We start from the raw sequence: 22,566 nt of genomic DNA on the forward strand, positions 1-22,566 counted from the left end.
CTTTCATTACTCACCCCTTGCAACTTTCACCATGACTTTTACTATGAGCAAGTCTGAAAAAGACAAAGATAATTCTACAGGCCACTTTCACACTGACGCTTACTTTCGGTTTCATTACTCACCCCTTGCAACTTTCACCATGACTTTTACTTGTTGTGTACAGGCCACTTGTACAGGCCACTTTCACAATGATGCTTACTTTCACTTTCATTACTCACCCCTTGCAACTTTCACCATGACTTTTACTATGAGCAAGTCTGAAAAAGACAAAGATAATTGTACAGGCCACTTTCACACTGACGCTTACTTTCGGTTTCATTACTCACCCCTTGCAACTTTCACCATGACTTTTACTATGAGCAAGTCTGAAAAAGACAAAGATGTCCTTAGGCTTGGGGGACACGAGTATATCCTGCACAGGACACGTGATGACAGCATCAAAGAATGGCGGTGCAGGCAAGTCAACAAATTCAAGTGTCCCGCACGCATGCACACATCTGGAGCCGCGATTGTTAAACAGCCGACTGAGCACAGTCACTCTGCAGATCCAGTTCAAGCTGAAGCCAGAGCTACAATGGCTGCTCTGAGGCAAGAAGCAATCAGCTCTCAAGCATCTACTAGAAGCATTGTTGGACAGGTTCTTCGAGACAGGTCTGATGACGTGTTGTCTCGAATGCCCAAGCGAAGTGACGTTGAGCGAAATACACGTCGGGTCAGGCAGCGAGCAAACACCATGCTGGCTCCTCCTCAAAGCATCAATTTTGCTATCCCCCAGGAATACAGCGACATCATTTTATATGACTCTGCAAGAGATGACCCCCAAAGGATTCTTGTCATTGGTAGCAATGAACTGTTGCCTTATTTCGAAAGAGGAGACACATGGTTTGGCGATGGAACGTTCAAGGTGGTGCCAACCATGTTCTTTCAGCTGTATTCTCTCCATGCAAAAGTCGGCAACTCCTATCCTCCCCTGATCTACTGCCTGCTGCCAAACAAGACTGGTCCAACCTATCGTCGAATGATCACGGCGCTCAAAGGGTTGATGCCAGGTGCAAATCCCCAGAAAATTCTTCTTGACTTTGAGATGGCAGCAATGTCAGCTTTCCAAGATGAGTTTCCAGCTGCAGCGATTTCTGGCTGCTTCTTTCATCTGAGCCAGTCCATTATTCGAAAGGTCAATGAGCTGGGCCTAAAGGCTGAATTTGAGGCTGAGGATGGAGAGTTCAATCTCAAGGTAAAATCTTTGGCCTCCTTGGCGTTTGTCCCACCAGCCGAAGTAAGTGCAAGGTATGACGAACTAGCCCAAATCTTCCCTGATGATGATGCTACCAATCAGCTCCTCTCCTACTTTGAGCATACCTACGTTAGGGGGCCAGGAGTAGATGGACGCTTTCGAAACGCAAGGTTTACTCCAGAGGTCTGGAATCATTATGCTGACGCTTTGGCCTCTGCCCCCAAGACCACGAATTGCTGCGAGGGGTTTCATAACGCCTTACAAGCACTCTTTCTTTGTGCTCATCCTACCGTGTGGAAACTGTTCAACGGACTCATTAGTGACATGGCAATTCATAGACTTACAGCCCAGAATGCTGAGGTACTGAATGTTGAGCATCCACGAAGCAAGTATGTCCAGCTAGCTGAACGACTGCGTGTGAAAGTGGCTGATTATCACAATCAAGGAGACAAGCTGCGGTATCTACGAGCGATCAGCAACATGCAGGCACGATAGACAAGACCAGCAATATTTGTAGAATAAGAATAGAAGAAGCTTTGAAACTGTTATTCAATAAGCAATCTTACGTTAAAATCAATGATGAATATAGTATTTTCTTTTTTTGGACGTTTAATTTTTTGTTTTCCCTATACTTGTCTGTAAATAATCGTCCGTACACAATTGTCCGTACACAATTGTCCTTGTACACAATTGCCCTGTACACAATTGTCTGTACACAATTGTCCTTGTACACAATTGCCCTGTACACAATTGCCCGTACACAATTGTCCTTGTACACAATTGTCCTTGTACACAATTGTCCTTGTACACAATTGTCCTTGTACACAATTGCCCTGTACACAATTGTCCTTGTACACAATTGTCCTTGTACACAATTGTCCTTGTACACAATTGTCCTTGTACACAATTGTCTGTACACAATTGTCCTTGTACACAATTGCCCTGTACACAATTGTCCTTGTACACAATTGTCCTTGGACACAATTGGCCTGTACACAATTGTCTGTACACAATTGTCCTTGTACACAATTGCCCTGTACACAATTGTCCTTGTACACAATTGGCCTGTACACAATTTTCTGTACACAATTGTCCGTACACAATTATCTTGTACACAATTGTCATGGAACCGTGTAACACAGCCGACACCTGCCCTGTGATGAGCTCACTCAGCTCCTGAGCCCCCTCCAAACACATACACCCATATTTCTGTTTTAGTAAATAATTGCATTCTTTATAAAGCAATTTTGCATCATCATCATTTTATTATTATTATTATTATTATTATTATTATTATTATTATTATTATTATTATTATTATTATTATTTTAATTTGCATTGTGTCATTCCTCTGTTATTCTCACTGGAAATGTATGAATGCATTGACAACTGGGTGTTACCAATTGATGTTTTTTAAAGAATGCAAGAACGGTATTTACTAAAAATATATGTATCCGCAGTGGTCCTCTGTAAAAGAAAAAATAATGACCAATCTGGCAGATCATTACTAGTTCAGATAGACGTGAGGCCACATTTGCCTAGTTTGTCTGTTTTGGGAAACCAGCATCCCTAATGTTTTGTACATGGAGTAGACGGCATTGTGTTTTCTTTCTTGATACTAAAACTAAAGTCCTTTATTCGTTTCTGTATAACATGTAACAAAGGTCGCTAAAAAAAAACAAAAAATATGAATGATTAATGACGTACCATATATAGGAAATGATCCTTATATTACAGCTTTAAAAAAAAATGGGTATAATGAGTTTTATGTTTATGCATATTGGGTAATATATAGATTCTGCAGACCGGCCAAGTGAGAAGTTTCCCACATGTATCAAAACTTTGTTTTATTTCTTTAGGTGAAGAGATAGCAAGACCAAGGCGTCCTACTCCTACAGCTGAACTTGCCAGGTTAGTGATAAGCGTGAAGAATATGTGCAAACCAAAGTGCGCAGGAATGTTCATTATTGGCAGCTGGGGTCATCCAGAAAAACTAGACATTTTCAATTTGTTTGTGTTTTTTGTTGTTCCTTTTGCAACTTTTCCAAAGCTCTAAATTGTTACAAATAAGTAAAAAAACAAACAAACATAAGCTTTGATATTTTTGTCCCATTATAAACTTTAGTAAGAAAGCTCCGGCAGAATTGTTTGGTCCTCCCCTGGAGTCTGCCTTTCAAGGTCCAAAGTCTGAAGGTAAAAATATGTAATTTTAAGCCAGCCTCTTATTCTTTTAATTTTGTACATTTATGCCTTATCTAAAGAATATGCTATAAATGTATGAAAGATGCAGGTCTCGCCTCTCTATCGAGGACAAGACCTCCAGTGTTTGCCTTTATAGGTTGAGAGGTGGCTGCACATGCAGGCTTCTCTACATCTACGTGAGCAGTAACACAGTGTGGTTTGCGAACGCACAGGGCAAAGCAAATATTTTGCGCCACATTAAAATATATATTAAAATATACACCATTTGTGCACCCTTCTATAGTCCCCAAGCACATGTATAGTTAAAAAGGTACTGATGGAATTAAAGTAAGGCTAAGTTCATATTTCCGTTTTCTCCTGGTGAAAAGTACTGCAGTGTGTATGTTTTTGCCTCCGAGTGTACCGCAAGGAGGAACTGTGTAATGTGTATGCTCGCCTTTATGTAATATTTACTGAAATCTTATTTCTTTGTAGCTAAAATATACTTATGTATATAGACTTGTAATTCTATTCTAGTTCCACTAGATCAGTCTGAAATATGGGGAGCCTCTCAAACAAGCAGTGCAGCTTCAGAATCTCCAAAGTTGTCACGACCATTCCCGACTGGAAGTGAGTACATTGTCCATGCTACTTTATATAAGAAAGTATTTGTAAAGGAAAATTATTATAAACTTCAGACTCCATAATGCATAACTTGTGAATTCGCAAAACCTACTAGATAGTGCAACAGTGAGGAAATCATCGCACTCGCCAGTTTCTGGATAGCCAAAAGTAATTTTATATTAATAATAAAATTTTAAACCGTATTAGTATTTACTTACCTTCTACTGTATTATTCTAGTATTAAAGAGGTTGTTTAAGCATCTAGTATTCAGGTCATCAATATCAGTTCAGTTGGGTCCGTCACCAGGCTCCCCTACTAAAATAGGAGCTGGGAAAACACAATGAACGGAGATGTGCTGTTCACCTTCATTCAGTTGTACTTGGACTGTGAATATCAGATGTGTGAAGTCGGGTTTATGTACAGAAAACAATGAGTTGTAATCAATAAATTGATTGGTTATATAACTTTTTGCCTAAATAGTTTCTTCAATTTTTTTCTGTTCTAGCACCCCCACCCATTCCACCCAAAAATATTCCAGCCACGCCACCCAGAACTGCTTCACCAGCTGGAATAGGTGAGTAGTGCTGCTTCTCTTCTCAATTTATTGTATTCAAGTTGTAAACCTTGGGAAAAAGAAAATCTGTGTTCATGTAATAGCTGCGGGTTATGGTTTTCCTCATGACAGTCAGCACCCAATCCCAAATGGCTCAATCATTATTCAACAAATATATCGTGGCACTACTGCGTTGGTGCACAAAAGAAGGTTCCCACACCAGTATAGATAATGTAATAAAGTTTTGGCACTCAACTTGTTGCAAAGTGAAGATTTTTATTTGCAGTCTCAATAATTTAGACGTTTCGGCTTGCACATATAAGCCTTCATCAGTAGGCTGCAAATCAGATACAAATGTACAGTACAAGTCAAGGGCTACATAGTGTACAAATAATCAAAAATAACATACAGTGAATAATACAATGTATTCATAGCCGTTCACTAGTGATAGACAGGACGGGTTGAGGTGTAGGGAGAGGTAGGAAAAAACATTTTTTGGGAGAAAAAATAAAATAAAGGAGGGGAAGGTCTATAACCTACCCAGACTGCTCTCTTGAATAGGTCTGCAATGTGTCTAAAGTGACAGAAAAAAGAGCACATATGTAGTATATATAATATAATAATAATTGTATTAGGTTAGTAGCTGGAATCAATGGTCCGTCACTACTCACTTGTTGATAAGGCACCACTAAAATGGTGGTATGAATGGTCTGATACGTATTGAGAATGATTCTCATTTATCTTAAAAGAGAAGGAAAATGTGACTGAAACAGAGAACTAAAATGTAACCGTAACATGTTTATATGTTGAATGACGAATAAATTATTATAGATACTAACTGATAATGATTTTGTAACTGAAATGATCAGTGAAGATACTGTACAGAATCATATGTGAGGGGTCTGTAGATCATAGAAAGAAAAAGAATTCCACTTAATTTACTGGGGGGAAAAAATGACAAGGAGGCATCAATAGATTCACTCACTTAATGTCAGGTTTAAGAATCAACTGTAGGTTTCAATTCCCCAAGGAGCCCATACCACGCTATGCGATGTAGCTGTTAAGTCAAAACGTATAGTATATGAGGGGTTAAATAGCGCTACAGAATCAAGTCTATATATGTATGTCCAGTTAGGAGTGGGCTTACCCTTGGTGGGTGGCGGCGTGTTGTGTCAGGGAGGACGCGGTATCCACCGCTTGTAGCCAGGGTGTCCATAGCGTGTACCGTGGGTTTTAAATAGACGGTGGGCGGGACATTGTCAGATTGATTGGACTGCGTCACCGGAAGTGACGTATGTGTCCATTTGGGTGTGCTGATAGGTTTAGTAAAGTAAAGGGGCGTGTTATGGGGGGTGGCGCTGGAATGCTCGTCATTCTAGAGAACTATACAGGCAATTGTGCTTCCTGTGTTAACGCGCAGAGCAATTGTTTGTAGAAAGTAGAATTTTAGCAAGTGTGCATATGGTGTTGTGTATGAATGCGGTTATATCTAAAAAAAGAAAGAAATTAGATATATAAATGTAAACAATATGCAAATTAAGTAAAATGTCTCAAGTCACTGTGTAAAAAGAGGTTTTTGTATCATGATGTCCCACTTAAGAGTGAGTTCAAAATTGACTAGATTGGTATTCCAGACCAAGAGAGGTTCAAATGGATAAAATTAGGAAATAGTTTCTAAGAGACTATAATGTGTAGAAAAAATTTTTTGAAAAAATTTTTTTTAGCTTGAAGGAGGCAGGAGGGGGAAGTCCGAGGGAGTAACAGAGACAATCGGTGACATTTGCGTGTAGTTCAGAATTGACGACTCTGCAAAATCAAAACAGCGTGTTAGAAAGAGGCAAAGATAACATGATTTAATGGCAGAACATATTCACAAATATAAGTGTTTATTGAATCACAGGACTATATGACTATATGTGCACTGATCTCTTATATAAAGGACAGTAAATCATAATCCCTATTGAGGCCCTTAGGTGCTAGAGTATGAAGTTCGTGTATCCAAAAGGCCTCTCTTTTCTTGAGGAGTTGGACACGGTTGCCGCCTCTACATGGAGGGGGCACATGTTCTATGACACAAAATTTTAATTGAGGAATGGTATGGCCTGCCGTGGTAAAATGATATGGTATCGGTAATAGTGTATTACCACACCTGATGGTAGATTTATGTTTACTTATGCGGTCCCTGATGGGCTGGGTGGTTTCACCAATGTATAGTAGACCGCAGGGGCATTTAATCAGGTAGACCACATTTGATGTGTCACAAGTAGAGAAGTCTTTGATCTGGTAGCGTTTCCCAGAGTGGGGATGGTGGAGATAATCACCCTTAAGTACATTATTGCATTGATTACAATGCAAACACGGATAGGTACCTGTTTTGGGTATGGAAAGGAATCTCTGTGTGGTTGGCCTAACCCCTGAGCCTATGTCTGCTCTGATTAAGGTATCCCTAATGTTTTTGGGGCGTTTGTAACACGGTAAGAAGTTCTGTTGAAATTCTGTAACCTCTGGATAAGCTTCCTTTAGAATGCCCCAATGTCTACGTATGGAATGATGTAAAATCTGTACATATGGGTGATATGTGTGAACGAAGGGTAAACGTCCTGAGACCCCACTTCGGTGCCGGATCGGGGGTTGTCGTGCTTGGTTAAGTAGATCTGAAGGGTAGCCCCTCGTGCGAAACTTGTTATGCATCTCATTCAATCTGATACTACTGGTTGTTGGATCAGAGACAATCCGTTCGACTCTCTTGAATTGTGATACAGGGATGGATCTTTTGGTGGAAGGAGGGTGTAGGCTCCTGTAGTGTAGTAAACTGTTACGGTCGGTGGTTTTAACATATAAGTCAGTGCTCAAACATCCCTCCGTGTTCTTAATGATCCTCGTGTCCAAAAAACTGACTGTGTGTTCGTCTCTGGTCATAGTAAAGGATAGGCCTGGCCAGGCCATATTCAATGTGTTGAAGAATATGTCTAGTGTGTCAGCCGGCCCCGTCCAGATGCAAAAAATGTCATCAATGAATCTCTTCCACAATTTACAGTGGATTTTAAAGGAGGGGTCTGGGTAAACAATATCTTCTTCGAATGTTGCCATAAACGTGTTTGCATAAGGGGGCGCGACATTAGAACCCATCGCGGTCCCTTTCGTCTGTAGATAGACTGTGTCCCCAAAAAGAAAGTAATTTTTAGTAAGTACGAGGGTTAGTAATTCAATGCAGAATTCTATCATATCCCTATCCATCTCGGATTTAGACAGGCGTCTCTTGACGCAATCAATACCCAATTCGTGTGGAATTGATGTGTATAGGTCTTTAACATCGAAGGACACAAGGAAGGAATCACCGGGAATTGGACCTAAAATTACGTGCTCTTTTTTCTGTCACTTTAGACACATTGCAGACCTATTCAAGAGAGCAGTCTGGGTAGGTTATAGACCTTCCCCTCCTTTATTTTATTTTTCTCCCAAGAAATGTTTTTTCCCTACCTCTCCCTACACCTCAACCCGTCCTGTCTATCACTAGTGCACGGCTATGAATACATTGTATTATTCACTGTATGTTATTATTGATTATTTGTACACTATGTAGCCCTTGACTTGTACTGTACATTTGTATCTGATTTGCAGCCTACTGATGAAGGCTTATATGTGCAAGCCGAAACGTCTAAATTATTGAGACTGCAAATAAAAATCTTCACTTTGCAACAAGTTGAGTGCCAAAACTTTATTACACAATCCTTATTCAGTCATAGAATGTAAAAACATAAATATCATAGATTCAGTTTTTTTTTAATACAGTTTTACTAGACTGAAAGCTAAAAAAATAACCATAAAGATGTGAACATTTTTACTAGCTTCTGCATTTTCTACTTTGTATTGGATATTATTTTATAGAATCTATATTTTATCATTTTTAGATCAAGGAACTGCTGCAGAAGAGCAGAAAAAAACAGCCACCACAGATGAACGACCCGCTTCTATCAGTGATGTAGATAGTATTTTCGGCCCTATTTTATCTCCCAAGTCTGTGGCTATCAACACTGAAGACAAGTGGATCAGATTTCATGACCATTCCCCTGAAAAAATGTGTTCTTCTTCACCACCTCTTCCTTCTTCTCCACGTCCCCCTCGTTCTCCTCTTCCTCCTCCTCGTTCCCCTCTTCCTCCTTGTTCCCCTCTTCCTCCTTGTTCTCCTCCTCCTCGTTCTCCTCTTCCTCCTTGTTCTCCTCCCCCTCGTTCTCTACCTCCTTGGTCTCCACCTCCCCCTCGTTCTCCTCCTCCTCGTTCTCCTCCTCATTCACCCCCTCCTCCTCGTTCTCCTGCCCATCATTCTCCTCTTCCCCCACGTTCTCCTCCACCCCCTCCTTCTCCTCCTCCACCGCGTTCACCTCCACCCCCTCGTTCTCCTCCACCCCCTCGTTCACCACCACCTCCTCTTTCTTCCCCTCCTCCACTTTCTACCATGCCCCCTGCTTCTCCATCTCCTCCTTCATCCCCGCCTCCTGCTCCTTCTCCACCCTCCCCTCTGTCCACAACATTGGTTGAATCTCCACCTCCTGAAGAATCAAACAGCCCCTGCGAACCGCTGCCCCCTGCAGAAACTTGTCGAAATATACCTTCACCTCTCAACCTGGAAGAAGTCCACAAAAAAATTGCAGAAAAGTCATTTCTTACAGATGATATCCTGGAGACCGTTTCTTCTCCTAAAGATTTTAGCCTTGGTCAAAGAGCTACACCACCCCCACCGCCACCACCTACATACAGAGCTGTGGTGTCATCTCCAGGACCTAGTGGTGCAGGAAGTGCAAGTGGTATGGTTTATTATAGATCATTAACTATGACTGATATTTATATACCATGAAACATATCCTGACTTACATCCTGTATTACCCTCCAGAGCTGCACTCACTATTCTGCTGGTGCAGTCACTGTGTACTTACATTACATTACTGATCCTGACTTACATCCTGTATTACCCTCCAGAGCTGCACTCACTATTCTGCTGGTGCAGTCACTGTGTACTTACATTACATTACTGATCCTGACTTACATCCTGTATTACCCTCCAGAGCTGCACTCACTATTCTGCTGGTGCAGTCACTGTGTACATAACTACTACTTCATTATATATAGTATCTTGGATCAGCTCCATTTACATAATTAAGTATATTTGTATCTATACAGTGACTCCACCAGCAGAATAGTGAGCTCAGCTCTTTAGTATAACACAAGGTTTAACTTTAGATCAGTACGGGATCAGAAATATAATTTCTCAGCTTTTCTGTAGATTACTTTTAATGTCATTGTAATCTGTGATCAGTCACTGTAACTTTTCACACTTTTTTGCTTTTTAAGGAACATCCTCTCCTGCTCGTCCTGCCACTCCTCTTGCCACCTGCAGTACAACCCCACCACCACCACCTCCTCGTCCGCCATCTCGCCCTAAAGTACCACCCGGGAAACCTGCAGTAACAGATGTGAGCTCTCTTCCTGTGGATTTGAAGGGAATATGCTGGGATTATGGATGATCCATTTGTAGTAATTGATTTTTTTTTTTTTGGCTACAGATAGTAAAATCCTGCTTTATGTATATGTCATAAAGATTTTTTCTCATTCGCCTTATTGGGGGACACAGAGACCATGGGTGTATGCTGCTGCCACTAGGAGGCTGACACTATGCACAAAAAAGGTTAGCTCCTCCTCCGCCGTATACACCCCACCGACCGGCAGGAAATTCCCCAGGTTAGCTTAGTGTCAGTAGGAGGTGGACACGGGTCTTTTATTAGACCCATATCTACCTCAGTGTGCGTCGTTTCTTTGCAGGTTCCGGAGGGATACGGAGTGAACAGTCACATCCGTACTCCCACAAAGAGACTATGAGTACGGCGTGTACTGCCACCCCGTATCCTCATAGGTCTCCGGAGCAGGACCAGGAGCCTCGCACAGGTGCGTGCCAGCCGCACGGACGGTCCTTGCCCCCCGCCTCCCACCCTCTCGCCTACCAGAGCCTGAAGGTTGGATGAGGCGCGGATTTCATAGAGACAGACAGCGTGGGATTTTCAGGTACCTTTATTGTAAGGCCCCCTGCCTGGGTGAGTATGTCAGTCTTCCCTCGGCGTTTTCTCTTGGAGCGGTCGCCAGGGGGACCACGTTAGGGTCCCTGCACGCCCCGCATCCCCCCACGGTCACCGCATCCATGCAGGCCCCGGGTCTTCACGGGCCTCGTTCTGCGCTTCCCCCCCTTTTTTCCATCTCGGCAGGGGTAGCGCTGGAGTCGGGCAGTTCTGGGCAGGGCCGCGGCCCGGTGTTGCGTCGCGTCTTCCGCGCCGACCCCCTGCTGACAGGCGGCCGCCGCAACTAATTTAGGCCCCGGCTTGTGTTCGGGCCTACCGCAGCGTCGCGGCCACGCCCCCCACCCCTTTCTTCTAAGCGGGCTTCTCTCCCGCTCTCCCCAGGCCCTCCCCCCGCCTTTCCCTCTCCTGCCCAGCATATTATGGCTAGAGGGCAGCAATTATTAACCTTGCGAGGAGCTCCGCCCTTCCCTGGGACCCGCGCTTTTCTACAGGCAGGCGCCATCTTCACAGCCTGCCAGCCGGACGCAGCTGGAGACGCTCCCCAGCCCCTGAGCAGTTTCTGCAAGCAGCTTTTTGCCTCTTTGGGACGGCCAGCCAGACTTCTCCCTGATCTGCATCCCCGGACAGGTCGAGCAGCATCGCTTTTGGGGACACCGGACCGTGAGTAGCTCTGCACGGCAGACTGACCCTTCTCCGCCCTCTGTCCCCCAACCTTCCGGCACTACCTCAGGGGTCAGTCCTCTTCCCTCTGCCTGGACTGTAGCAATCCAATCCAGCCCGACACCGCTCAGGAGCCATCCATAGCCCCAGGGGTGAGTGAGCCCCCCTTGCCGGGTTGAGCCTCCTCCCTATCACAGTCGGTGGCAGACCTCACCAAGGTGTCTCAGTCCCTAGTAGCCGTTCTGGATAAGTTGCCCTTGGGAGCTTCTGCGGGACCTAGCACGTCCCAGGACGTCCCATCTGAGCCAGCCAGTGTCAGTCGCAAGAGACCCAGGCAGGATCTCCAGGCGGAGTCCTCTCCTCGCCCTACCTCACCCCATACTCCCCAGCAGTCTCCCTCTCGGGCCTCCTCTCCCGAGTCAGGTGAAGCGCTTTCGGAATCTGAAGGGGTATTAGAGCTGGATTCGGATCAGGATGCGAACATGAAGGTTACGGTGCAGAACCTCATTGCCGCGATTCACCATACCTTCGACATCACTGACGCCCCTGCGAAATCCTCAGATCAGGAGGTTTCGTTCAGACGGGCGGAAACACCTTCCAGGGTGTTTCCCTTTCATTCCGAGTTTGGGAAGATTTTTACCAAGGAAAGGGAAGATCCGACTAGACGCTTTCAAAGAGAAAAGCGTCTCGGCGTGCTGTATCCGTTCGCTAAAGAGCTCACGGACAACTGGGCCGCTTCTCCTTCAGTGGACCCTCCCGTATCCAGACTCTCTAATAATACTGTTCTTTCGCTGTCGGGTGTAGCGTCTCTAAAAGATTCTAATGACAGAATCATAGAATCCCTAGCAAAGTCTGCCTTCGAGGCGGCATCTGCGGCGGTATGTCCAGTCTTTGCTTCATCTTGGGCAGCAAAGGCTATATCCGCTTGGGCAGAGGACCTTCGGCAGGGCATTCTGGATAAGGCACAATCTGAGCATTTGGCCGATCTCGCCAATCAGATTTCCCATGCGGGGGATTATCTGCTTTCTGCTTCCTTGGATGCCGCATCTTGCGCGGTTCAGGCGTCAAGCAACATCGTGCCAATCCGACGTACAATTTGGCTCAAGGCCTGGCAGGCGGACTTGTCCTCTAAAAAAGTCTGACTAATCTGCCTTTTCAAGGAGTGCGTCTCTTTGGGTCCCAATTGGACCAGATTATTAAGGACGCTACCGGAGGTACGAGTTCTCTTCTCCCCCAATCCAAGCCTCGCAGACCTCCTCCAAGGCGTCAGTTCCGTCCCTTTCGGTCTTTCCGCCGTTTCAATGCGGCGGAAAACCCTTCCAACCAGCAAAGGCCACAAGCACGTCAGGAAAGAAAGAAGGTCTCCTTCAGGCCCACTCCGTCCTGGCGGTCCCACCCTTCCCAGGGAAGACCACCCAGATCTAGATCTGGACGGTCTACGTCCGCATGACTATCATCGGTCTTCCGTGGGTCCCTTCCAATTGGGAGGTCGACTTCTTTTCTTCAGCGACGTCTGGTTCGCCTCAGTAGCGGACGCTTGGGTCAGAGAGGTTGTATCGACAGGATACAAAATAGAGTTCGTTTCTCTTCCACGGGATCGCTTCTTCCATCCCGTCCGCCACGGGATCCTGCCTTGATCCCGGGGTTCGGTTCAGCCATCGCCTCTCTCCTCAGCTCCGGGGTGATTGTGCTCGTTCCTGAATCGGAACGATTCACAGGGTTTTATTCAAACCTGTTTGTGGTGCCGAAAAAGGACGGGGCGGTTCGACCCATCTTGGATCTCAAGTTACTCAACAAGAGAGTTCGCCTCCGCCACTTCCGGATGGAGTCGGTTCGCTCGGTGATTGCCTCCATGAAGGAGCAGGAATTCATGTGTTCCATAGACATCCAAGATGCCTATCTACACGTGCCCATATTTCCCGGACATCCGAAGTTCCTGTGGTTTGCGATTCACCACGAACATTATCAGTTCGTCGTGCTCCCTTTTGGGCTCGCCACCGCTCCCAGGGTCTTCACGAAGATTATGGCGGCGTTGATGGCCTTGTTGAGGATCAGAGGTCTTGCTCTTTTTCAGTATCTCGACGATATTCTGATCAAGGCTCCCTCCTTTCATCAGGCCCGCCTAAGTGTGGCGATCGTTCTAAACACCCTGTCCAGTTTTGGGTGGATCGTCAACCGGAAAAAGTCCTGTCTGATCCCTACTCACCGCCTTGTGTTTCTGGGCCTTCTTTTCGACACTCGTCGGTCAAGGGTATTTCTCCCACAAGACAAGATTCTTTCCCTGCAGCAGGGCGTCTGATCACTACAGATCGCACGGTTTTCATCTCTCAGGACAGCCATGAGGATTCTGGGGAAGATGGTGGCAGCAATAGAGGCAGTTCCCTTTGCCCAGTTTCACGCCAGGCCCCTCCAGCAGGCCATTTTGTCCAGGTGGAACAGGTCGGCTCTGTCTCTGGATCGTCCGGTTCGTCTTTCATGCCGGATCAAGCGGTCTCTCAACTGGTGGTTGACTACTCCCCTCATTCTCTCGGGGCGGTCCTTTCTTCCCAGATTGGCACAAAGGACGCCAGCCTCATCGGCTGGGGTGCAGTGTTCCGCAATCACTGTTCAGGGTCGATGGTCGACTCAGGAATCAGCTCTGCAGATCAATGTCCTAGAGATACGAGTGATCCTTCTGGCTCTCGTCCACTGGGAACGGCGCCTCAAGGGCCTGCCTGTCAGGATTCAAACAGACAATGCCACAGCGGTGGCGTATATCATCCGACAAGGGGGGACACGGAGTGTCTCAGCCCTGGCGGAAGTGTCCAGAATTCTTCAATGGGCAGAGACCTTTGTTCCAACAATTTCCGCGGTTCACATTCCCGGCGTGGACAACTGGGCCACCGATTTTCTAAGCCGCGAGGGTCTCGCGGCAGGGGAATGGTCCCTACATCCGGAGATGTTTCATCTGCTCTGCCGTCGGTGGGGAACCCCGGACGTAGACCTCATGGCGTCTCGCCTCAAAAGGAAGGTACCACAATTCGTGTCCAGGTCTCGGGACCCCCTGGCAGTGGGCGCCGACGCTCTGGCCGTTCCTTGGTCACAGTTCGAGCTCCCCTACCTGTTCCCTCCCCTGCCTCTTCTTCCCAAGCTGTTGAAGAAAATCAAGGCAGAAGGGATTCCAGTCGTCCTCATTTTCCCGAATTGGCCCAGAAGGTCTTGGTTCGCGGACATTGTCAACCTTCTCGCGGACGCCCCCTGGAAGCTTCCCGACAGGGCAGATCTGCTGTCGCAAGGCCCGATTTGCCACCCCAATTCTCGGTCGCTCAATTTAACGGCGTGGCTGTTGAGACCGAGGTTTTGAAACGGGCAGGATTCTCTGACCGAGTGATTCATACCATGATCCGCGCCAGAAAGCCTTCCTCTTCCAAGATCTATTACCGTACTTGGAAAGCCTATTTCTCCTGGTGTGAGGCCAATGACATCGCGGCCATGGTTTTTTCGCTTCCTTCTGTTCTGGCGTTTCTTCAGACAGGGCTGGATGCGGGGCTTGCTCTCAGTTCCTTGAAGGGTCAAGTTTCGGCACTGTCCATTTTATTTCAGAAGACGCTGGCCTCCCGGCCCCAGGTCAAAACCTTTCTTCAGGGTGTGGCTCACACGGTTCCTCCGTACCGAGCGCCCGTGGATCCTTGGGATCTTAATTTCGTTCTTGGGGTTCTGCAAGGTCCTCCTTTTGAACCTCTCAGGGATGTTTCCCTTGCCCTCCTTTCTTGGAAGGTGGCCTTTCTGGTGGCCATTACTTCCATCCGACGTGTGTCAGAATTAGCGGCCCTTTCTTGCCGCTCTCCCTTTTTGGTACTTCATCAGGACAAGGTAGTTCTGCGGCCTCCGCCCTCTTTACTTCCGAAGGTGGTATCTTCGTTTCACCTCAATGAGGACATTGTTCTGCCATCCTTCTGCCCGAGCCCAGCTCATCCTCTGGAGCGATCCTTGAACAAGCTGGACCTGGTCAGGGCATTGAGAGTCTATCTAGCCAGGACATCTTCCTTGCGGAAGTCAGACTCTCTGTTTATCATTCCAGACGGTGCAAGGAAAGGTCACCCAGCCTCAAAGGCCACTATTGCTCTCTGGATCACATCGGCAATTTTGGAGGCATACCGGGTCAATCATCGTGCAGCTCCTTCAGGGATCAGAGCGCACTCTACCCGGGCGGTGGGTGCCTCCTGGGCGGTGCGCCACAGAGCTTCCGCGCTGCAGCTTTGCAAAGCTGCAACGTGGTCTTCGGTTCACACTTTTGTGAAATTCTACAGGGTCCACACCTACGCTTCGGCGGACGCCAGCCTAGGTAGAAGGATTCTGCAGGCCGCGGTGGTGAGTCCACTGGCCTGATGGAAGTTTGTTTCCCACCCCAGGGACTGCTTTGGGACGTCCCATGGTCTCTGTGTCCCCCAATAAGGCGAACGAGAAAACAGGATTTTTTGGGTTGCTTACCGTAAAATCTGTTTCTCGGAGCCTTCATTGGGGGACACAGCACCCTCCCATGTTCTACAACTCCTGTTCTTATGTTTGTCGATTGGTTACAGTTGAGTTGTTCGTTCTGTTTTCAATCTATTCCGTTACTTCTCCTACTGCTTTCTCACTAACTGAGGAATTTCCTGCCGGTCGGTGGGGTGTATACGGCGGAGGAGGAGCTAACCTTTTTTGTGCATAGTGTCAGCCTCCTAGTGGCAGCAGCATACACCCATGGTCTGTGTCCCCCAATGAAGGCTCCGAGAAACAGATTTTACGGTAAGCAACCCAAAAAATCCTGTTATTGCATCCGGTCTGACCTCTGAGACTTGTTTATTTCTGAACACAGTTGTGTGGTCTTCCATCATGTGTGTGCATACAGATGACCTTTACTTTTTCTTTTGCAGTCACGACCATTCAGTCCACCCGTCCATTCATCCAGCCCACCTCCCATTGCCCCCTTGGCACGAGCTGAGAGCACGTCCTCCATTTCTTCAGCAACATCCCTGAGTGCAGCCACCACACCAACAGTCGGTAAAGACTTTTTTGCATTCGTCATATTTTTCTGTACGTTCCACTGTAAACTTAACTACGTTATACAACACGCCCATACGTAATCGGCCTCAGCAGGTAGGCTTTTATGGAACTGAGGTAGTTGTGTAGATTGGCAGAGGCCTCTTCCTGGATTATGTGCAGATCAGGGACCACATTATTGCGGTGTGCGATAAGCATGTCTAAATAGCGCTTTGCCTGTAGTGGTTGGACTCACTCTTAGGGATTTTGGGGAATTTTCAAAATTTGGCAGTGATGTAATGATCATTGTAATTGTGTTAAATATTCATATCCCTGCTGCTCTGGTGATCGCTGCCAGGATAGGAAATAATAACCATGTCTTGTTCATCAATCACCAGACCACTGAGGCCACTGATTGACTACAACAGTCAGATGATGGATTCCTGAGAGATGACGTCCTTTTCATTAGTTACTTAACTTCTGTAGCTAATTAAACATGCCACATAGGCCAGCCATTAGCTGAAGGTGATTGAGGAACAGGATGTCATCAATTTAGGACCCACCACTGTGTCAGACCATTCACAGGTAAGAAGATACCTATTGTATGGGTTTTTTTTTTTTGTTTTTTTTTTTAAATCTAGCAAGTTTTAAAAGGTCCCAAAGAAGAAAAAAAAAGTTTAGTGCTCCCAAAGACTCATTTTTCCTTAGTGGTAAGTTTTACAATAATGGCATTCATGTGGAGTAATGAAGATGCATAGTATTTCCTGTTATTTGGACATTTCCTATAAGGAAAACAATTTAAAAACCAAATTTTTATATAAATATGGCCATAAAGGTTGTTTCATAGCATATGGACCCATCGATGACTCAGGGGGTTCAACCTCAGGATATCCTCCTCTATCAGCCAGTACGAAGAGCTGCCTTGGTGAACTTCAGCTGTCCACGTATTACATGGATTATGTGCTAGCTGAATGGTCGCCATGTAATGCCACATTTCCATCTATGTGTTTTATGACTGACCTGTAAATAAAATTAACCTTCTGTCTGATACTTGCCCTCTTACTTACAATTTTTTGTTGCTGCTTGACACTTGAGCAAAAATTTAGTTTTGCTTTAGTTATGTGTTTTTGTTTTTTTTTAATCAATTTCTGTTTCTTTATTAAGGTGGTCCTAGTAATTTATTTTTTCAATTACTATTCCAACTACTGAATATATATAACCTTCGTGATGGAGCTTGAAGCAGCATGCCCAGTTTTAAAGGGATTTTCTGTGATTTCACATATATCCTTAGGGCTCATTCAATATGTCAGTGATTTTTCTTGTGCACAAAAAGCTGTCTGAGTTTCATCATTGTTGGTTATCACAGTTTGGTCAGTGTCAGTTTTTATCATCGGATTTTGGTCAGTTTCATCAGTTTTTCTTGGATGAAAAAAAAAATGTGATGTAGGTCTCTAAATCTTCTATCAAACAGTCCATGAACAACGAACAGCACACAGATGGCATCTGAATGCTCTCCCGATTTTTTTTTTTTTTTTTTTCACGGTAACAGGTACTCTGATCAATATTGTACATGTCTCGATACTTTTGTGCAGACCACTTGGTCAGAAGGAAAATAAAATATACAGTATGAACCACCCCATAGACTATCAATGGTATGATATACACTTCATGGAAAAGATCTATTGCTCAGATGTACATAGTTAGAATTAAATTATGACCACTTGATGTCATTGTATAACTTGAGCAATGAGATATGTAGAGTAGGACAATAATGAAATAGTCGCACTTAGAACTAAATATATGGAGGAAAAAACAAGTGGGAGATCCAAGTCTGCTTGTACATGCAGAAAAAACCATAGGACACACATACAGAGGGGAGGGAGTAAATGTAAATCACATATAGCGTGAAATGCCGAAACGCGCGTCGGGGGACACACACACCGGGCGGGTCGCCTCTTATCCTTACCAGGTATGAATTTAACTCTTTATACTTTCATCATTGCATGTTGCTATTCATTATTGATATATGTCTGGTAGGGTGCACTTTGAGGCCTATTGGGGGATGTGCAATTTTGCTATGAGCAAGTATAATGATATTCATTTGTTGCTAGGCGCTATATGTGATTTACGTTTACTCCCTCCCCTCTGTATGTGTGTCCTATGTTTTTTTTCTGCATCTACAAGCAGACTTGGATCTCCCACTTCACTGTGTTTCCATACATCCTGGTTTGTTAATTGATCAATAAATTATATTTTGTATTCTTTATACGTTTTGTGAGATTTTTTGGTCGTTTGTTTTTTCCTCCATATATTTTTTTTTTTTTATCAATGGTATGAGTATTGTATGTGAAAAACATGCATAGAGCTCATACATGAAAAACTGACAGCTGAATGAGCCTACAGGGTGGCTCAGCAATGCTTGTTTAGTAAGGTTTCAATCCCTGGGATACGCCATGTTGCAGCCCCTTCAGTGTGCCATACCAGAAGCCGAAACACCCATAAACACGTGTTTTTGGTATTGCAGCCAAGACATGGACAAACACGTGTGAACTTAGATGAGGGCGATTTACTAAGAAGAAGGCGCTAAGTTTGAAAATTCTCTACAAAAGAGGGCAAAGTTCAGTGGAGCAATAAAATCTGCCGGTTTTCATTAATGATGTCCACCAGTAAGTGTAGTTTACAAATTATTATTGTGAAGTAAGGCAGCCAAGAGGTGGGTGAGGAAGAAAAAGGTGTTTTAAGAAGACTATCAATATTTATCAGGATTCGAAACTGTGATAAATATTGCACAGTTTCCACGCATCTGAATTTAGGACATTACTAACAAACCTGCCCTACTGTGTCATAAACTGCAGTGACGGGTCTGCAGCTATACTGGAAGTGCATCTGCCCCTCGTTTTCTGCTGATAATTGGGGATCCGACCCCCAACCAGTTATACATTGATTGCCTATGCTGAAGTGAGGTTATCTGCGTTAAATCCATTTATGCAACAGACAGCTGATTCTGATGGGTTAATTGATCCAATACGTGATGCATATTGGGCTCTCAGATGTCATCATTGCACTGTTTCATGGAGGCCGAAAATCTCCTAGATTTTTCCAATATGTATCCTAATACATACATTGTATAATATTGCGATCTTCTTGCTGCATATGTCAGGAAGACCCCCTCATGCCAAGGACAATATTGGCCTCAGGAAAGGTCTTGTATAACATGTTGAAAGAGACCCAAGGGTTATCGTTTCTAGTCAGCCATCATAAAAATGTTATTATTTTTGATAAACGTTTGAGAAGTCCTTCAGTCGTCTTCTGTTAGGCTATTTCATGTGTTTTCAGCAAAGTTGAGTGTTTACCAATATAACTTCCTTACCATGTTATGTTATTCTTCCCTGTTGGCATGCTTTTTTTTTTTTTTCTGTTCAGATGAAGCAGGACTGAATTTTGAATATTTATTTAAGTATATGTTCAATATTTTATAGTCTCCATAAAGAATCAGTACATATAAAGTTGAGTCACTGTGTACATACATTACATTACTTATCCTGAGTTACATCTTGTATTATACTCCAGAGCTGCACTCACTATTCTGCTGGAGGAATCACTGTGTGCATACATTACATTACTTATCATGTACTGACCTGAGTTACATCCTGTATTATACCCCAGAGCTGCACTCACTATTCTGCTGGTGCAGTCACTGTGTACATACATTACATTACTGATCCTGTACTGATCCTGAGTCACATCCTGGATTATACTCCAGAGCTGCACTCACTATTCTGTTGGTACAGTCACTGTGTATATACATTACATTACTGATCCTGTACTGATCCTGAGTTACATCCTCTATTATACTCCAGAGCTGCACTCACTATTCTGCTGGAGCAGTCACTGTGTACATACATTACATTACTGATCCTGAGTTACATCCTCTATTATACTCCAGAGCTGCGCTCACTATTCTGCTGGTGCAGTAGCAGTGTACACATACATTACTTTTCTTGTACTGACCCTAAATTTACATCTTACATTATACTCAGGAGCTGATTATCATTTTTCTTGGAGTTTTGCTGTCAGTAAGTTAGTTGACCTTATCCAGTGACAAGCAGCAAAATTGTAAATGCAGTCTTTCATCACATAACAGACTGTAACCTTCGTAAAGATTATATTTCATATCTCATACTTGTACGTTGCTCAACTTTTTTATGTATCTTGTGTGGATATAAATGTATAGACCTTTTCTGATAGTTTAGGCTATAATATACAGTTGATATAATGTTCAGTGTCGCTACCATCTTCTCTTCTCTGCTCACGTGACTGTTCACAGTATGTTAGCACTTTTCTGCATGGCTTGGCTTTTATTCTATGTTTTTTACTTATCCCTCGTTCTTTTGATCACGATATCAGAAGGCGATGCATTTGCTGACAAACGGCCCCTGTTTGACAGACGAGAGACACCTGCAGGTACTGTACTATAGTGAGGGCGACTTGCTTTCTAGCTGTGTTAGCATGTTGTGCTGTGTTCTATAGTTCTTCCATTGGCCTGTATAGCTGGATAATCCTCCATCTGTCTTACAGGAACCAGATTAAAAGAATTGTTTTAATTTATCAGAGTAATAAGCAGTTGTCAGAAATGATATCCGATCACATTAGTCAGCTCTACTGATCTCTAATCATTGCCCACTCATGCTGTAAAATGTTTCAGTCCTGACGTGACGAGACCCAGGTACAGCCAGGGGGGCCTCTCTGCCTGCTCACAATACAGCAGGATATTGTTCATTGCATGACAGTTTCTCAGTTGCTTTTTAGGAATTCAGCTGTCAGTGATGACGTTCTGTCCTGCATTTATGCCCTGAAATTCTTTTGCTTACCTATGTAGTGTTTGTTCAAGGGAATCTGTCACACCATTTTCAGCCTATAAGCTGCGGCCACCGCCATCAGGGGCTTATCTACAGCATTCTGTGATGCTGTAGATAAGAACCCGGTGTAACCTGAAAGATAAGAAAAACATGTTAGATTATACTCACCTTGGGGCGGGTGCAGTGGGTGTTGCGGTCCGGTCCGGCACCTCCCATCTTCTAGAGATGACATCCTCCTCCTTCTGCCACAGCTCTTGCACAGGCGTACTTTCTCTGCCCTGCTGAGGGCAGAGTGAAGTACTGCAGTTCGCAGGTGCCGGGAAAGGTCAGAGAGGTCCAGCGCCTGCGCACTGCAGTTCTTTACTCTGCTCTCAACAGGGCAGAGAAAGTACGCCTGCGCAGGAGCCGCGGCAGAAATAAGGAGGAGGGCGTCATCTCTAGAAGATGGGAGGTGCCGGACCGGATTCCTGGGTGAGTATAATCTAACTCGTTTTTCTTATCTTTCAGGTTACATCGGGGGCTTATCTACAGCATTACAGAATGCTATAGATAAGCCCCTGATGGCAGTGCAGGCAGCTGATAGGCTGAAAATGGGGTGACAAATTCCCTTTAAGCAATCCAAATCCATTGGCCTTTTTAAGGCTGCATTGAAAAAAAATGGTTTATGTTAACATTTTACTTATTTTGCCACTTTCTCTGTTTGAAGTCAATTAATATTAATATTTTACATTTTAGATGGAAGGATAAAGAAAAACTCTAGTGGCTACAAAATTATTCAACTAATCATAACTTTTAGGGTGGTGTATGAAGTGGTGTACTACATGCTGTTTTTTTTTTTTTACACAGTGATGTAACTCTTAGGAGGTACTGTGTCTCCTTGCAGAGATGCAGCTAATGTAGGCAATCTTACATGCAATGTGCATGAAAAATGCCTCTTCTCCAGACTAAAGAAAACTTTCTCCAGTGCCATCTGTAGATGGCTACCTTGTAAGTCTGTGTCTGACCCATTGAACGGGCCTCCATTCTTCTGGATGAGAGCTAATTGGGCAGAGATGAAAACTCTCCTTGGGTACAGATAGGAATATTGCCTGTTGCAGGTGAATATAACGTGTACAGGACAGGTTATGTTTAAAGGGAACCTGTCACATTGTCTGTTGGTAGCGTGTCATAATGCCGGAGGAGCTGTGCATATAGATTTATATCTAGTTTAGTGGGAAAGTATTCATTATAACGCATGTGTCATTCATTTTAATCTCTGCTATTTCCGTGCTTTAGGGTGTGTGCACACGCTGCGGATTCTGCTGCGGTTCCGCAGCGGATTTGGCCGCTGCGGGTCCGCAGCAGTTTTTGCTGCGGGGTACAGTACCATTATTCCCTATGGGAAT

General features: G+C 44.6%; 1 protein-coding gene and 1 long non-coding RNA gene across 14 annotated transcripts in view; one reads left to right on the forward strand and one right to left on the reverse strand.

Moving 5' to 3' along the window:
• The window catches only part of SGIP1 (SH3GL interacting endocytic adaptor 1), a 130,789-nt gene that overhangs the window by 72,723 nt on the left and 35,500 nt on the right, over positions 1–22,566 (forward strand). For 6 of the 13 annotated variants that reach the window (XM_073544705.1, XM_073544709.1, XM_073544711.1 and 3 more), the window contains 8 exons: positions 3,094–3,145; positions 3,360–3,427; positions 3,953–4,045; positions 4,546–4,614; positions 8,505–9,398; positions 9,943–10,064; positions 16,217–16,343; positions 20,730–20,786. In XM_073544705.1, the coding sequence (XP_073400806.1) occupies positions 3,094–3,145; positions 3,360–3,427; positions 3,953–4,045; positions 4,546–4,614; positions 8,505–9,398; positions 9,943–10,064; positions 16,217–16,343; positions 20,730–20,786 (1,482 nt within the window). The remainder of the gene's footprint in view (positions 1–3,093; positions 3,146–3,359; positions 3,428–3,952; positions 4,046–4,545; positions 4,615–8,504; positions 9,399–9,942; positions 10,065–16,216; positions 16,344–20,729; positions 20,787–22,566) is intronic. The other 7 variants (XM_073544710.1, XM_073544712.1, XM_073544714.1 and 4 more) reach the window with 2 other exon arrangements.
• LOC141048760 (uncharacterized) lies at positions 4,850–5,357 on the reverse strand. Its single transcript, XR_012220135.1, has 2 exons — positions 5,265–5,357; positions 4,850–5,167 (listed from the first exon to the last, which is right to left on the reverse strand). It is a non-coding gene; the product is annotated as an uncharacterized lncRNA (long non-coding RNA).

This window comes from Dendrobates tinctorius, unplaced genomic scaffold, assembly GCF_039654945.1.
Source record: "Dendrobates tinctorius isolate UK_male_01 unplaced genomic scaffold, ASM3965494v1 ptg000138l, whole genome shotgun sequence".
NCBI classification, from domain to species: domain Eukaryota; kingdom Metazoa; phylum Chordata; class Amphibia; order Anura; family Dendrobatidae; genus Dendrobates; species Dendrobates tinctorius.